General features: G+C 41.2%; 1 protein-coding gene across 2 annotated transcripts; it reads right to left on the reverse strand.

The window, feature by feature from the left end:
- Positions 1-279: 279 nt before the first annotated feature.
- LOC121248249 (receptor-like protein kinase FERONIA) lies at positions 280-17,684 on the reverse strand. 2 transcript variants are annotated; one of them, XR_005937413.1, is made up of 3 exons: positions 14,832-17,684; positions 3,004-3,047; positions 280-844 (listed from the first exon to the last, which is right to left on the reverse strand). XR_005937413.1 is itself a non-coding variant. In XM_041146652.1 (3 exons), exon 1 carries the CDS (start codon positions 17,522-17,524, stop codon positions 14,843-14,845), a length of 2,682 nt encoding a protein of 893 aa, XP_041002586.1. In that variant the 5' UTR covers positions 17,525-17,684; the 3' UTR covers positions 4,045-4,345; positions 11,976-11,986; positions 14,832-14,842. The 2 variants fall into 2 exon arrangements, 1 of the variants encoding a protein (XP_041002586.1); XM_041146652.1 differs by lacking the exons at positions 280-844; positions 3,004-3,047 and adding exons at positions 4,045-4,345; positions 11,976-11,986.
- Positions 17,685-18,399: the final 715 nt, after the last annotated feature.

The following is an 18,399-nucleotide window of genomic DNA, read 5'->3' on the forward strand; positions in this document are numbered from 1 at the left end:
TGGCCATACCATGCCCAACATTCCTCGACATTATTCACAGCCTTTATAACTTCTAAAGCATCACCTTCAAATGTGACAGAATTAAAGTACTAGTTGAGTTCAGCACATGATTTCAAAGCCCTCCATAACTCTAATATTTCTGCAATCTTCGGGTGTGTAACTTCCTTCCTACTCATGCATAGAGAAACCAAAATCTCCCCTTGAGAGTCTCTAATAACAATTCCTGTACCCATCTTTTTGTTTCCTGTATCAAGTGCAGCATCCCAATTGACTTTGACACCACTCCCAAGGCGGTCTCCACTTAGCCATGCCCTTGTCAGCACTCCCAACAACTTTTGACCCCCCTAAGCTATCATATGCCTGTGTGAACTCATCAAGACTCTCGCTTGCTTGTTTCACCACCACTCTAGGACTAGAGAAGGTCCTCTCAAAAATAATTTGTTTCTTCTGGTCCAAAGCCTCCTCATGATAATTGCTATAACATCCAAGTCATTTTGCATAAGTTTCAGAGATAGCTTCTTCCATAACACTATGAAATCAACTTCATTGCTGGACCATTTGTGGATAGGGCTTATAGATTCAGTCCACACATCAGATGTAGCTAGACAGCTCCAAAGGGTGTGACAAATTGTTTCCTCCTCTCTTTCACATATTGGGCACAAGGGGTTCTCAATAATCTTCCTTTTAGTCAGGTTCACTCTTGTAGGGAGACAATTATTGATAGCTTTCCAAATGAAAGTCTTCACAACACTTGGAGTATTCAACCTCCAAACAGGATTCCATCTTTCACTTCCCATTACACAACAAGAGGCTTCTCCCTTCACTCTCTTTCTTCTACTCATATCCGAATGATTTGCACTTTTTACATTGAAATGTCCATCTTTCATGTCTCCCCAAATTTGCTTGTCCTTTAAACCATAAAGGCTAAAGGGTATGTTACAAAACAGTTCATCTTTCTCTTCATTTAAAGTGTCTTTGATAACATCTTCTTTCCAACAACCCATTTCTTCATCAATAAACTCCACAACTCTTGAGTAACAATCAAATCTCTTTATTGAGGATTGTAGGCAACAAGTGGAAGGTCTTGTGATTCATCTGTCATCTCAGATTCTGATATCTCTACCATTCCACACCCTCCAAATAAGTCTCTCTTTGAGTAAATTCATTACTCCCCATAAGCTCCTACAGATCAAAGAAGGCCCCTCGCCTAAGTTTGCCTTCAAGAACTCAATATATTTGAAATATTTCTCCTTTATGATCCTTGCAGCCAAGGAGATGGGGTTTGTCAAAATCCTCTAACATTGCTTTGCAAGTAGAGCTTGGTTAAAACTCTCCAAATCCCTGAACCCAATCCCTCCATGAAATTTTGGTTCCCCCATTCTACTCATCTACACCGTTGTACTTTCCCATCCTCATGTTTAAAGCCCCACCTGAAACGAGCCATCATGGCTAATATTTCTTTACACAACTTTGCAAGTAGCTTAAAGACACTCATGTGGTAATTAGGTATTGATTGAATCACAACTTTTAGAAGGATTTCCTTACTAGAGGAGGATAGAAATTGGTTTTTCCAATTGTTTATCTTCTGCCACACCTTATCCTTAATATCTCTAAGTTATTGTATTTTGATCTTCACACCATGGCTAGAAGTCCTAGGTATTTCTCATAGCAGTTGCTGACTTTTGCTGCCACCTTTCTTTGAATCAGTTTCCTTTCATTAACCTTTGTGTTCGAGCTAAAGAAAATGGAAGTCTTTTGTTTATTGAGACATTGCTCTGAGCCTTTCTCATACAGTTCGAGTAGGCTATTGATTTTCTTCCATTCCTCCAACTTCGCTCTGTCAAACAAAACACAATCATCAGCAAATAAGAGAAACTTCTTCCAAATGACTTCATTTCACCTGTCATATGCCTTTGACATGTCTAACTTTATAGCCATATTCTCCACTTTCCCATACCTCCTATTCTTCAGGTAATGAAGGAACTCATAGGCTACACAATGCTATTAGAGATGAGTCTACCAAGCATGAATGCATTGTGGTTACTTGAGATAACAACATTGAGTACATGTTTTAGCCTATTAGCCAAGGTCTTTGCAATGACTTTATACAATGCATTGCATAGGCTAATAGACCTATAATATGTAACAGCGAGAGGCTCGTTCACCTTAGGTATCAACACAATATAAGTAGAGTTGATGGTTAGGTCCATTTCAACCCCTTTTAGAAGAGCTAAGACTGCATTACACACTTGATTCTCCACTTTACTCCAGAATCTGTGACAGAAACATGCCCTAAATCCTTCAGACCTTGCAGATTTTAGAGGTCCTATTTGGAACATATCTGCCTCCACTTCTTTGTGAATTCCCTCAATAGCCTCTCATTCATTTCCTCAATCACTTTCCCTTCCATCGAGTGTAAACAAGCTGATAGCATTTCTTTGGTGGGCCAGGTGGATTGAAATATCCCTTCATAATGCTTCTTAAATGCTTCAGCTATTTCCTCATGTTCTACTCTCATTCTTGAATTAGAATCAACTACCGCCGACTTTATTTGGTTCTTCCTTCTTCTCTGGGATGCATATACATGAAAAAACTTTGTATTTTTGTCCCCAATGAGGTACCAGTTTCTTTTAGCCCTCTGCTTCCACTTCAGGTCCTCCAGTTCTAAGAACATACCTATTTCATTCTATAGCCATTTAATCCTTACAAAATTATGGGGGCCTTTGTCATCTTGTAGCTTTCTCAACTAATTAGATTTGTAGCTGATTTCTTTTGCACAGACTTTAGCCACCCCTTACTCCACTGAATCAAAGCACCATTGCATATTTTTAAAGACTCTTGGACCCCCATCAAGGGATGCATTGTATTTACTCCATTTGACCACACCTAGTCAATTAACTTTCCACACCCTTCCATAGTAGCCCAATTAGCATCATATTTGAATAAGACATCTCTTCTTGTTTTGAAAATTTCCCACTGTCATGGACATTAGTAAGGGTTTATGGTCAAAGCACCTTGCTGTAAGATATCATAATCTCTCTCATGGACTGCATGCATACTTTGATCATTATGTTCTCTATCAAAATGTAATTTGTTATAGACATCATGTATGTAGTTGGCTTTACAGCATTATGAAGAGTCAATCTATGTGCCTCTAATGTGTCTTAATACTCTCTTTGCACACTGTAAAGTGAGATATTTTGAGAACCTTCATAAATCTACTGATAATTTTAAAAACGTCTAGCGTAGTAGATATCAAATAATCTAAGCAAAATTTCTTGGACGGTCAAATAACCCAACTTTACATAAATATCTTTCCTGAAGAACATAAATTGAAGGCCAGTCGACTTGCTAATTTATATATTGACCGATGGCAATAGGGAAATTTTGTTTAATGCAAAGCTGGAACTTCATTGTATTGTGAAAAATAGACACACTAACAATGAAAAACAAATAAAAACAACGATCAAGCAATCACACAATACATAATTTATGTGGTTTACCAACGTGCCTACGTTTACATAGTTGCAGAAATTTTATTGATTCAAAGAAAATTACAATCACATAATCTCAACTCACACGCTCTAGGGCTTTTTCTCCCACAATATGCACTCACACTTTGCCTCTTTTTTGTTCACTCTACAACTACTGAATTTTTGTGTACAATAAGTAAAAATATTACATATATATAGAGAACGGAGCTAAAAACCTTAATTGGCAAAAAATTACGTTATTTGCTAGAGTGGCATGTAGAGTGCGCCTCGAGCGAACAACCAATGAATATTGGCTCGAGCGGTGTGTCAAGCATAGCTTGAGCGAACACTAGGGTTTATGTTTTGCCCGAGCCCACTGTTGCGCGAGACTCTAGCGAACTCATGGGTTGAATTTCACTTGAGCCCACTGTCGAGCACATCTTAAGCGAATTTACAGGTTGAGCTTCGCCCGAACACCAAGTCGAGGGAAGTCACGAGTTACTCCTTTTCTGCTTACGAACCAGGCTCCGCATGCAACCCAATAATCTCCCACTTGGAGATTGGTTCTCCACATACCAACCATTATTACTAGCCAAGCCCTATCACCTCTGTAGCTCATAGCTCCCATCTTCAAGCCAGAAGACGCACTAAAATTGAGCCCAACTTCAATCTCTCACGTGTATCACCCTTAGTCAGCACATCTACTGGGCTACTCATAACACCCACTACACTAGGAGTATATGGTATACAACTGATCCTGACAACCTTAGCCAACTTCCCCAGGCTGAGATGATGAACGACAAAACTGACTCATTTTTTCTTCCTCATATGATTTGCATGACAAGGCCTGCCTTTTTGCAATCTTGTATTTTGTAACACCCCGTATTTTAGTGTATTTTTACTGAAGGAATTATTTTTATGTAATTAAAATAATTTCTCTTATTTTAAATTGGTTGGATTTTTGTGAGTTTATTTCTATGATTTTTATTTGGTGAAAATTAATTTTTATGTGCTTTCTTAATATTTATTTATTGTTGTGCATTTAAATTGCTTTTAATATTTAAATTAATTACCGTGGGATTTAATTATTTCAATTTGACTTTACCATTACGTTTAAATTATTTTATTTAACTTGTGGTTTTAAAATCGTTTCCGTTGGATCATTTTTGTGACCCAAGTTATGAGGATTGGACCTCATTTCTTTTTCCCTCTTTTTCTTTCCTCTCCTTTTTCTTTTCCTCTTTTTTTTCTTTTTTTCTTTTCTCCTTATTCCTTCCTCTCCCGCGCGATTCCTCTCTCTCCTCCCCTCTCCTCCGCCCGTTTCCCTTGTCCACCAGCTGCGCCGCCGTCCGCCGGCGGTGGTCGACACCGCCCGGCTCCACCGCTTCCCCAGCCGCCGGCCGTCCTACCCCACCAGTATCACCGCCGTTCGTGCCGCCGTTAGCCTCCACGAAGCCCACGAAACCCACGACGCCGCGGCACATTTTCCTCCATTGCGCCGCCGTCGCGCCACCTACGGCCACCATCTTCCTACCACTTCATCCCCGGCCTCTTGGCAACCCATTAGACCCAACCCCAGCTCCGATCCGTCACCGGTGAAGCCCCACCAAGTCCATCTCCGATTTGCACTTTTCGGGCCTAAAACCGCCCCTTGCGCCGCCACCCACGGCAAACCACCACCACCACTAGTTTCACCGACCTCCCTAGGCCCTACCCTATCAATCTTGGGTCTTCGTTTGTCCTCGTTGAAAAATGGGTATTTGTGACCCACGGCCACAGTGTATTTTACACTGTGGTGTTGCTCAAACGTCGCTTTTTTCAACTTCGCGATCCTCGGAAAATTATTATATTGCACTGTAAGTATTTCTCCAAAGAACTTTCGTAATTTAAATGTATTTTTGCACTAACCCATTTCACTGTGTTTTTGGCATGCCGGACTGAGTCCGAGGAGTTCGGGGGTCGGATGGATTTGTGATTGGAGTTGTTTGGTTGATTTGGTTGATTGGATATTTGTTGTTGATGGGTTGGTTGGATTTGTTGGTTTGGATATTGTGTTGGTACATGTGCATTTCATTATTTCATGCATGATCATGTTTGTAAAAGAAAACTGGGTTTTCGTGTATTGCATTCATGTTCATGTGATTTGAAAAGCTATGATTTTATGTGATGATATTTTTGGTGCGTGTGTATCACGACCCCAAGCCGAGATGGGGCATTAACTCGGTGGAGCTCCTCTGGTTACTCGGGAGCGGAATATACTGAGTAACGTCCCCTGGGTTGTCGCCGGGCGACAATGGGATCGGACGAGATGGTCTCGTGCCGACTCCGTGGTCCTTCTGCTGGCGGGGACTAGAGGATGTCTGGCCACGTACGCGCTGGGCGCGGAACTGGGCATCGCTCGTTGCGTAGTGTGAGTGCTTGGCCACGTACGCGCTGGGCGCGGAACTGAGCACCGCTGCGAAGCCAGGACGTGCGGATGGTCCATAGGGGAGACCATGGTGCATATGGAAATAATGCATGGTGCATTTGGGATTAATGCACTATTTTCTGGGAAAATAGTGCGAGTTGATTTTTGGGTAAATCATTTTCTGGGAAAATGATTTACGGATAATTTGGACCAAAATGGGATTTTGGTGTGTGTTGGAAATTTATCATTTTCGGGAAAATAATGTTTTGTGGAAAATGTATGTTTTCATGTGCATGCATGTTAGTTGCATTTAATACATTTTGTATTATATTGTTGTTTGGGTTATACTTACCTGCGAGACCATTTTGTGGTGTCGCAGATTTTGATGCTGAGGAGGAGGAGGGCGAGCCGGAGGAGACGGCTCCGCCTGAGGAGTGATCTGGGATCACTCGTTTGTAGCTTTAAACTATTGTAAATTATTTTATGGATGACTGTATAACTGCTATTTAAATCTTTACTGATGTTTGATTGTAATTAAATTCTGGTACTTAGTTGACTATCCGCTGCGTTATTTTATTTGAACACTGTTGCATTTACACACACTGGCACTTCGTTGGGATGTGTGACCGTGTTGTCACCATCCTGGCGTCTCGATCCCTGTGTATTTTTATAAGGGGGATTGGGGGCGCCACAGGTGGTATCAGAGCAGTTCGGCTCTGGGTAAAACCACATGTCCCTTAGGATAGTACCAGAAAATTATTTTTATTATTTTAAAATAATAAAATTTTTGTTTAAGTGGTGCAAGTTAAGTTATTTATTTTATATTATGAGTTTATTACTATTTTATTTTATGTTAATTGATGTTAATTGACGTTATTTGATTTTATTGTTTTAATTAGTGTTTACCTTTGGTTGAGTATGGTTTTATCGGCTTTATTTATTTTATTATATAATAATTCTGTTGTTTATTTATTTTAATGTATAATAATTTTGGTGTTTATTTATTTTATTGTATAATAATTTTGTTATTTATTTATTTATTTGTATGTCATTTTAATTTAATTGTTTTATTTTATGGCGGATTATTTTATTGTTATATTTATTTTATGGTGAACTACTTCATTGGTTTTATGCATTTTGTCGTACGTTATTTTATTTATGGAATTTTATTTTATTTTGTTTTGTTCGAAATTGAAAGGTGGGTTAAGGGTTATGTTATGACAGGAAGATGGTACGACTGAGAAGGCCATTGTTAGGCTTAAACATTGGTATAGTAGGCCTGAACTCTTGGTGATTGGTTGTTTTAATATCAAGGCTCGAATATCAGGATCTGGGAGAACTCTTTGGATTAGGTATTCAAGTTGTTGCTAAGGAGGGGAATAGTTTTTAATTGCTTAGGATAATTGAGGATTTAGGTTCCGTAGAATTTAGGTAATGAGTCTTTGAGGTAGGGGGTTGTAAGTTCAACGAATGTCAATGTTAGATTTATGAGATGTTCATCTAAGGTTTGTGGCCCCATAGTTTTTTTTTTTAGAAAATAAGTTAATGGGATTTAAGCTGGTAGGTTCAACAAGCAATTAAGAGATTACTTAGACTAGAAGTTTTTGATCTTGCCGACCTCGATAAGCAATTTGATAACATTTGGGGTTTTAGAATTTACAAGTTTTATAAGGCGAATGTTTTAGATTTGAGTTCATCGATCTTGAGGATTTCAGGAAATGATTTATATCTGGGTTAAGGTTTTAGAATTGCAGAGTTGAATGGCTGAATTAAAATAGGATTGATTTGAGTTGAGTTACTGATATGAGAATTTTTAGGGGAGAATTTCTTTGGAGATGGAAGATATTGATCTAGTTCGGTTAATAATTATTTTTAGCATGAGGTTACAGTGTCAGGTTGAGGATTTAATTTATACCAATTTTAAGGATAATAGATGGTGACGATTTAAGAAATGATTCTTATTGATTTCGAGGATATAGGTTTAGTGATGGAAATGGTAATGAGGATCACTTGCACGTTTGGAGGATTATTGGTTTTGGCTAAGGGTGCGTAAGATTGATGTATAGTAGTGGTGAGTGGTTATGGATTTCGGAGAGTATAGGTCCTAGTCTCATTTTGGTTTGAAAGAAGTGGTTTTGGTAGGTGTGGAAGAGGAGTCGACACAATAGTAGTAATTCAAGAGACCTTGGCTTGGAGTTTTTGGTGAGTCGATCGAAGTGTGCAATTGAAGTGGGTTACTCAATGAATCATGGTTGGGAATAGTTGTTGTGATTATCTTCAGGAATTAATTGTGACTTGAGGTTACCTAGGAATTTAAATTTTAAGGTTATACTTTCTTTTGGAGTTTGAGCATCTAGTTGGTTGAATGAAGGACATTGTTATTTAACTTGAAGAGAGATTGATGGGATGTCACGTATGGTATATGAAAAGATCTTGGAAGTTGAAGTTTAGACGTTAGCGATGAATGATATGATCAAGTATGTGAGTTAATAAAGCATTAGGATCCTTGGGTGCTTTGCAATGGCTTTTGGTAGATTGAAGATTTGATCAGTATGGTTTGCCCTGAGGTTAATAGTGATGTGCTATTGAAGGAACTAGTTGTGTTAATACTAGCTTATTGGAGTAGAAATAGGTGGGCGAGTTACCAAGGAAGTTTTGTTAATGTTTTGGTGAAGTCAATGGTGGTTCGCTGTGAGTTTAGTCACCGTTAGATTAGAGGATGTTTAGAATGTAGTTGGTGAGCTTTCGGGTTTAGGTTGTTAGGTAGAAGTCTCTAGGCACTCTTTTTGATTCGCTAGGTTGGAATTGAGTCTTTTAAAGTATGTTTCTTATCTTAGAAGAGATGAGTGTATTTTGGGTTGAGGTTGGTTATTTTCAATTTGGGATGCTGAGGTTGTTTGATATTGGGTTTCTGTCTTTGATCATGGTTGTATTTTTTTTAGAATTTGATTTTGATCAAGGCAGCAGAAGTTAATTGAGGAATTTGAGTTATAACTCGTGGTTTTGGGAGAGAGAGTGTTTTTCTACCAAATTGTGATAAGGGTTTTGGTTAGTAGGGTGGAGCCACCTTGTACTCGATGGTGTTAGTTTCATGAGAACGTAATGTTTTATGCATGTGGCGAATCAGAGTGCGCAGCAGAAGCGTGGTATTTTTGTTGTAGTCAGGAGTTCAAATTGTGCTGATTTGAAGAATTAACGGTGACTTGAATTTTGAGAAGATATTTGTAATTGGAGATTAATCATTTGGTTGTGCAATTTGTTATTGATGGTTAACATTGGAGGTGGCTATTAGGTTTCCAATAGTAGAATTCAATAAAGGTTTAGAAGTTGGAGCATAGGAGTTGATTGCAGTTGGCACATATTATTGTAAGGGCTTTTGATCATTGGAATTTATTGGATGTTGTATTAAGGTTCTCGAGGAAATGAGATTTTTGGATAGCAGTCACTCTAGGAATACTGGTCGTGATGTGTCATTGGGGGACTAAAATGAGTATGATGGATAGTGCCATGCTCATTGAGGAATGTGCCACGTGCCGTCTAGTTAAGGTTGAGCATCAAGGTAGACTTCAACCTCTCCCTATTCCAGAGTGGAAGTGGGATGATATTTCTATGGATTTTGTGGTAGGGTTGCCGAGGACTCCTAGTGGGAAGAACTCAATTTGGGCGATTGTTGATGTCCAAGATGTGTTGGCCATTTTCTGATCGTAGAGAAGGTTGCGCTTGTTGCTTATAGAGTGGCCTTGCCGGACTATTTTGGCGGTATGTTCTTAGTCTGCTCTTAGTTGAATCTTATTCCTGTCTTAGTCTTAATGTGGACCTTGCCAATTTCGTGGACGAAATTTTTTTTAAGGGGGGGAGGATGTAACACCCCGTATTTTAGTGTATTTTTACTGAAGGAATTATTTTTATGTAATTAAAATAATTTCTCTTATTTTAAATTGGTTGGATTTTTGTGAGTTTATTTCTATGATTTTTATTTGGTGAAAATTAATTTTTATGTGCTTTCTTAATATTTATTTATTGTTGTGCATTTAAATTGCTTTTAATATTTAAATTAATTACCGTGGGATTTAATTATTTCAATTTGACTTTACCATTACGTTTAAATTATTTTATTTAACTTGTGGTTTTAAAATCGTTTCCGTTGGATCATTTTTGTGACCCAAGTTATGAGGATTGGACCTCATTTCTTTTTCCCTCTTTTTCTTTCCTCTCCTTTTTCTTTTCCTCTTTTTTTTCTTTTTTTCTTTTCTCCTTATTCCTTCCTCTCCCGCGCGATTCCTCTCTCTCCTCCCCTCTCCTCCGCCCGTTTCCCTTGTCCACCAGCTGCGCCGCCGTCCGCCGGCGGTGGTCGACACCGCCCGGCTCCACCGCTTCCCCAGCCGCCGGCCGTCCTACCCCACCAGTATCACCGCCGTTCGTGCCGCCGTTAGCCTCCACGAAGCCCACGAAACCCACGACGCCGCGGCACATTTTCCTCCATTGCGCCGCCGTCGCGCCACCTACGGCCACCATCTTCCTACCACTTCATCCCCGGCCTCTTGGCAACCCATTAGACCCAACCCCAGCTCCGATCCGTCACCGGTGAAGCCCCACCAAGTCCATCTCCGATTTGCACTTTTCGGGCCTAAAACCGCCCCTTGCGCCGCCACCCACGGCAAACCACCACCACCACTAGTTTCACCGACCTCCCTAGGCCCTACCCTATCAATCTTGGGTCTTCGTTTGTCCTCGTTGAAAAATGGGTATTTGTGACCCACGGCCACAGTGTATTTTACACTGTGGTGTTGCTCAAACGTCGCTTTTTTCAACTTCGCGATCCTCGGAAAATTATTATATTGCACTGTAAGTATTTCTCCAAAGAACTTTCGTAATTTAAATGTATTTTTGCACTAACCCATTTCACTGTGTTTTTGGCATGCCGGACTGAGTCCGAGGAGTTCGGGGGTCGGATGGATTTGTGATTGGAGTTGTTTGGTTGATTTGGTTGATTGGATATTTGTTGTTGATGGGTTGGTTGGATTTGTTGGTTTGGATATTGTGTTGGTACATGTGCATTTCATTATTTCATGCATGATCATATTTGTAAAAGAAAACTGGGTTTTCGTGTATTGCATTCATGTTCATGTGATTTGAAAAGCTATGATTTTATGTGATGATATTTTTGGTGCGTGTGTATCACGACCCCAAGCCGAGATGGGGCATTAACTCGGTGGAGCTCCTCTGGTTACTCGGGAGCGGAATATACTGAGTAACGTCCCCTGGGTTGTCGCCGGGCGACAATGGGATCGGACGAGATGGTCTCGTGCCGACTCCGTGGTCCTTCTGCTGGCGGGGACTAGAGGATGTCTGGCCACTTACGCGCTGGGCGCGGAACTGGGCATCGCTCGTTGCGTAGTGTGAGTGCTTGGCCACGTACGCGCTGGGCGCGGAACTGAGCACCGCTGCGAAGCCAGGACGTGCGGATGGTCCATAGGGGAGACCATGGTGCATATGGAAATAATGCATGGTGCATTTGGGATTAATGCACTATTTTCTGGGAAAATAGTGCGAGTTGATTTTTGGGTAAATCATTTTCTGGGAAAATGATTTACGGATAATTTGGACCAAAATGGGATTTTGGTGTGTGTTGGAAATTTATCATTTTCGGGAAAATAATGTTTTGTGGAAAATGTATGTTTTCATGTGCATGCATGTTAGTTGCATTTAATACATTTTGTATTATATTGTTGTTTGGGTTATACTTACCTGCGAGACCATTTTGTGGTGTCGCAGATTTTGATGCTGAGGAGGAGGAGGGCGAGCCGGAGGAGACGGCTCCGCCTGAGGAGTGATCTGGGATCACTCGTTTGTAGCTTTAAACTATTGTAAATTATTTTATGGATGACTGTATAACTGCTATTTAAATCTTTACTGATGTTTGATTGTAATTAAATTCTGGTACTTAGTTGACTATCCGCTGCGTTATTTTATTTGAACACTGTTGCATTTACACACACTGGCACTTCGTTGGGATGTGTGACCGTGTTGTCACCATCCTGGCGTCTCGATCCCTGTGTATTTTTATAAGGGGGATTGGGGGCGCCACATATTTCCCTACACATCACTGGAACTTGATGTTAAATACAAAGAGTTAGATCACATCCATGACCAACACACTCTTAGTGATCTTCCACGCTCCTCCAAAAAGCAATATTGTATAATCACTGTCATCAAGCTGTCCCGCAGAGATCAAGTTTTTCTTCAAATCTGGAACGTATCTTACTTGCTCTAAAGCCCACACACCCCTATTCAGAAGTGTGATGTGCACATCACCCACTCCCAATACATCTAGTATCTCTCCATCAATCGCGTACATGTTCCTAAAATCACCAGCAACATAGTTTTGCATGATCTCTCGATATGAGGTGCTATGGAAGGAAGCGCCTGGAAGCCCCTGAATCTAACACCCAATCATCAATCGGATTATGCACTGCAAGGATTAAGGCATCATGTATTTCTTCAGTCATTGCATTCACAGAGTCATTCTCAACACTTTCTTGATTCTGGCAATCTCTCTTGATGTGGCTCGACTTACCATAACTCCAACAAGTGATCCGCTGCCCAAATCTCTTCTTGCTCTTGCCTTTAATCTTGGAGCTTAACCTATCATGTCTTCTGTCCAGATTGTCAACATTTAGAGCGAATCCCAAACTCGAGAAATTACCAAAGTCTTTTCTACGTACCATTTCAGCAAATATCATGCCGCATACGTCATCGTAATTCAGTTTGATCTTGTTGGCTGAACTACTCACTTCCATCCTCATAGCCTCTCAACTATTTGGCAGCGATGCCAACAGAATCAACGCTCTGATCTCATCACCAAACTCAATCTCTACAAAAGACAATTGATTTTTTATCGTACTAAAGTCATTCAAGTGTTAGGCAATAGACATACTCAGCATCTTCCATGCTCTCTAGCTTCTTTCCAACAGTGGAAGATTGAGCCTCTTCCCATAGAGATAGTTTTCGATATGCATCCTCCAAAACTCGAAGTCAATGCCATCAAACTTTTCGATCTTGGGTGCTTTCAATCTGTCTCTAGCCATCGTTCTCCTTCAGACTCGAACCTTGGCTCTGATACTAGTTGTTGTAAAAAACACACACCAACAATAGCAAACAAGTGCAAGCAACAATCAAGTAATCACACAACATACAATTTACATGGTTTGGAAACGCGACTACGTCCACAGAGCTGCATAAATTTTATTGATTAAGAGGAGATTACAATCACACAATCTCAACTCACTCTCTAGGGCTTTTTTTCTCATAATATGCACTCCCACTTTGTCTCTCTTTTGTTTACTCTGCAACTGCAGAATTTTCGTGTACAATAAGTCAAAATATTACATATTTATAGAGAACAGCGTTGAAAACCCTAATTGGAAAACAATTACGTCCTTCGCTCTAGCAGTGTTGACAAGAACCCTAGAAGAAAAGGTGTCAAGAGAGAAAATAAGAGCGATTGGGTAGCGTTTGAAGACTTGGTAGGGACATGCAAGGTCTTAGAAGGACTTTGTGGCTCAGTCATGATCGAGCCATAGCATCTTGAACCCATGACAGGTCGTGGCCCAGCCTTGGCTGCACCACGACCCATGCCACCAGCAAGCCATGGCCCAGCCTCCACTACACCGTGGCCTGTGCCACACGCAGGCCATAACCAAAGGCTAGCCACTGGCCAGCCTACAGCATGCCATGGCAAGCCATGGCCCAAGCAAGGCCACCACCAACCCATGGCTAGCCATGGCCACCAAGGAGACATAAAGGAGGGGGACTTAAGACTTCTAGAAGATAAGGTTATTGGAGAGGATAGAGACAAGATCAAGCAAAACTCTCAAGTGATTACACAAGATAAGGTACTAGAGTCCAAGATTGACTCTAAGAGAGACAAAGAGAGAGGAAGAGTACTCCAAGATGAAGCCAAGACGAACCAAGACACCATGAGGCCACCAAGAGGGGATAAGCCTATCCCTACATTTTAGGCTTTATCCCCTAGCTTTTAGACTTTATCTCCTATGTTTTAGACTTTATTTTCCTAGCTTTTAGCATTTCATTTGTGTAGGTATTTTGCTAGAAAGCCCTATAAATAAAGGCCTTGTGGCCTAATTTTTATTCATTCTTTGGCTTTTAGAAATTTCGGCTAGGCTTGTTTAGTTCTTCAGATTTTTGGTGCTAGGGTAGTTTGCTCTACACTTGGACTACTAGAGTGCAATTCGTGAACCCCTTGTAGAGAGTGGCTCTTTCCAATCCATGAACAAGAGTGACTCAATTCTATGATATTTTCTTGCTTGCCTTCCAAACACCCAAACCCTTATTCAACTCAAACACCAACCTTTAACCTCATATTGTCGGATCTAGGCTTATGGGAGGAGATCTTGTGTTTCCTTTGATTGGTATAGGTGGCTTCATCATTCGGATCTAAGGAGAGGAATACTTATGTTTAAGGACTAGACCAAGGCTCTTCACAGGCATATCGAGTGCGCCTCAAGCGAATAGCCAATAAACATTTCTCGAGCAACACTAGGGTTGTGTCTCGCTCGAGCCCATTGTCGAGCGTACCTCGAGTGAACTCACGGATGGAGTTTTGCTCGAACGCTAGGTCAAGCGACAATCGAGGGAACTCACAGGTTACGCATTTTCTGCTCATAAACCACGCTCCACACATAACGTCCCAACACATTGGAAGTTTTGTTTCATGTGCTAAGTACAGATTGTGATGGATTTTTGGTGATTGAATTTTATTGGAAATATAGCTGAAGAGTAAGCCTATAGATCTTGAAATTATATATAGAATTAGTCATTTGAAGAAAATAATAGCATCAAGCTAATAATATATAGCTGAGTTTTTATCTTTCTAATTAAGCATTAATTAATTGCACGCTGTTATGCTATGTTTGAGAAGAGTTACATACCATATTGATCTTTATCGTCCTTTCGGATTCACAAGATCAGAGAACGCTGTCCCAGAGATCAAGCTATATGATTCCTTTTCCCCGAAACTCGGCTCCAGTTCGCTGCTGCCACCCTTTCCATTGTGCTCGCTTCCACTGCTACTGGTAAAAACGCCATCACAATGATCCCCAATTACTGATTTTTTACCAGTTTTGGAATGTTGCAGTTGTAGCGCAAATTCGAGGTCTCCAACCACATCGTCCATCGATGGTCGCTCGACTCCATCGTCAAGTAAACAACTTACTGCAATCTCACCAAATTTCCTCAAACACTCTGGCGAAATCTTTCCTGTCAAAAATGGGTCGACTATCTGATCAAGCTTTCCGCTCCGATAGCGTTTCCGGACCAACTCTGATAGGCTCACTTGCTCTTTATCAGCATTGCGAACCAAAGGTGCCCTTGCGCACAACACTTCACACAAGACGACGCCAAACGAGTACACGTCGGACTTCTCAGTCAGCTGCTGACGCCGGTAATACTCTGGATCCAAGTACCCAATGCTGCCCTTGACCTCTGTGCTCACATGGGTCATGGAATGACCGGTTGGGCCCAGTTTAGACAAACCAAAATCAGAAACCTTTGCCACCCATTCTTCGTCCAACAAAATATTTGTCGTCTTCACGTCTCGGTGAATGATTGTGCGGCTTGTGCCCCTGTGTAGATAATACAACCCATGGGCCGCTCCGATACATATCTGGAGTCGTTGCTCCCATGAAAGAGGTGGTTTGTCGGTATTGTAGAGATGATCCCGAAGCGACCCGCGGGTCATGTAATCATAGACGAGGATCATTTCATGTTGTTCATTGCAATAGCCAATAAGAGATACGAGATTGAGGTGGCGAAGCTGGGAGAGCATCCGAATCTCTGTCTGGAACTCGTGGGCACCTTGTCTCGACCTTGGGTTCAGTCGTTTGATTGCAACAAGGGTGGCCCCATCATCAATATACCCTTTATAGACATTGCCAAAACCCCCAACCCCAATGATGAAAGCATCGTCGAAATTATTGATCGCAGCTCTAATTTCAGTCAGCGAGAAGCAACGGCACAAATCAGATGGAAGAGATGAGCCACTAGTCCTTGACTTAGTTTTTGAAGACGAAAACGGATACCACCAACTTGTCCCATCACTGGAGCCCTCCTGCTTGATCCTCTTGTTTCGCCTGAAAATCAAGAATCCGACAATAGATAGCACGGCCACGATGAAAACTATACCTCCAAGAGTACCAATTATTGCTTTCAAGATTGCAACCCTTGTTCGACTTTTGTGCAATTGGCTCGGCGGCGTAGTGGTTGTTGGGGTCAATATATCACGAGGGTCGAGATTGGGTCCAGCGAGATTGCCGTCGACGTTGCTCAACTTGAAGATTTCAATACCATTCAAGATAGCATCACTTCTGGCTGTTTGCCAATCAGCTGGGTTTGCCTGCAAAGCGACAGAGAGGTTTAGTTTCTTCTCATTTCTTTGGGCATTGGGCATCAAGACTGCGTAATCCTTATATATTGGAACCCCGTTTCCACCACTTTGTCTTATCACGTCGAATCCTCCCTCTGCGGGTTGATTATTTATGAAGATGAGGAACACTCTATCACCGATTACACGAATCTCCGACTCGAACTCGCAAAAATGTAACCTTACCATATACATGAACCCATAATCCACGGGAAACTGCCAGGTGAGAATATACTTCTTGTTTAAGTCATTATCCATTCCCATAGACCGTGCGGTTCGATAGACAACTTCTGGCGCAGTGTAATTAGGGATTTTGGTAAACTGGAGGTGGGCAGTTAAGTTGACAGGTAAAACACTTGTCCCAGAGGACGTCAGGTAGGCGCCCTCAGCTGACCACATCCGAAACATTCCTGTATCTTTATAAGGCGGTATTTCACCTGCACCCACGTTTATGCGGTATACCATTTCCAGAGCAGTGTTGTTTTCGATGCGCACACGCTGGTTTGGTTCTCCGATGAATTTGAACCCATTTTCTGGATCGTCGGGTTTAGTGTAGTAAAGATATGGTGGCATCGATACAACTTCTATTCCATTGATGAATGCATACGTATCTATCGTATCTGGGCTTGGAATAAAAGTTATGTTTAACCACTGCTCATCTACCACGTTAATGCAGAATTCTCTGTATATAGTATCCAAAGGATTATCATCGAAATCGGCAGTAAGCGATGCATTAAATTCGTGAAGAAGAGTGTAAGGGCCAATTTTGACAGAGAAAAGGGCTTTGGAGCGCTCAAAGTTTTGGTATGTAGCTGGGTAGAAGTATAGTCGGATGAATTTTTGGCCAGAAGTGACCTGGAATACGTAGGTGAATTCGGAGTGAGAGACGCGTGCTGTGATATAAGGTACACTGGTCGAAGTTGTTGGTTGGCCAGCCGCAGAGGTAACTGATGCGTTGTTTTGTAATTTTTCAATGGGGAAGATTGAGGAGTTAATGTCTCCGATCCATGTCCTACCATCTAATGATTTGATAGAGTGGCCGGAGGAACCACAGGAGAGGGCAATATTTTCAGTAGGAGTATATGGAGGTGCCAATTCCCCGGCAATAGGGCGGATGAGAAAGTGGAGCAAGAACGAGAGAAAGATTGTGGAGAGATTTGAAAGGGTTGGCTTACAAAAATTATTGCAGTTGGGATTAGTCATTGCGGAAGAGAGAGCTAGAGAGATGGGAACCTTATCATTGGTAAGGTATGGCTGTATACAAATAAAATGTTAACGTGGAGTCTATATAAACCCACTCGCATCTAAACCTGATATATATGATACATATCGTGTCATATACGTACACCAATTTAACTTCAAAAAAATCATACGAGTAATGTGCACTATCACAACTGAAGAGCATAATGACGGCACTATTTTAACAGAATAAAGTCTTGCAATCCCGGTGAGTGGGGAATTCGATCGGCCAATGAAATTTTCTTTCTATGCTTAATTACGATTTTTGAGATTAGAAAGCTGAGAGGCTGCTTGACCTGGAGCGCTTGATGGTGCAGGTGAGTGGTCCATGAAGCCTTCATCATTAACTTCTTAAGGTCTTCGATCTATTTTCATCATTAATGACCAAATAATGTGTGGCGTGGATGGTACGAGCAGTGTGAAGAACTCCAAATATAAGAATTATTTTTTAATTAATGGCTTAATTCTTAACTGAAGAAGCAGTGGTTACTCTAGAAGGATATATATTGTGTGAATACTTAGTGGAAGATGCACTTTGTTGAGTGGGTTGGGAGGTGGGCATGACCAGTAGTGGATGGGAGAGTTGGGGGCCGAATGTGGGTTGGAAAACCTGGAGCTGGAGGCCGACTGGTCATGATTGCATTCATCATTAGTGTGGTAGACTTGCTTTGTTTAGTGTTGATTTCTGAGCGGGGTAGAATTTTGTTTGATTGGTAGTACTGTTGATTACCCACCACGAAATGATTTCAGCATTGAGACGGTTAGCTAGCATCCATTGAACTTTGGAATGGGAGATCATGATTCGTGAGCTAGGTTTCCATCGATTCTCTTCTGTCTAC

Source organism: Juglans microcarpa x Juglans regia, chromosome 2D, assembly GCF_004785595.1.
Source record: "Juglans microcarpa x Juglans regia isolate MS1-56 chromosome 2D, Jm3101_v1.0, whole genome shotgun sequence".
Classification (NCBI taxonomy): domain Eukaryota; kingdom Viridiplantae; phylum Streptophyta; class Magnoliopsida; order Fagales; family Juglandaceae; genus Juglans; species Juglans microcarpa x Juglans regia.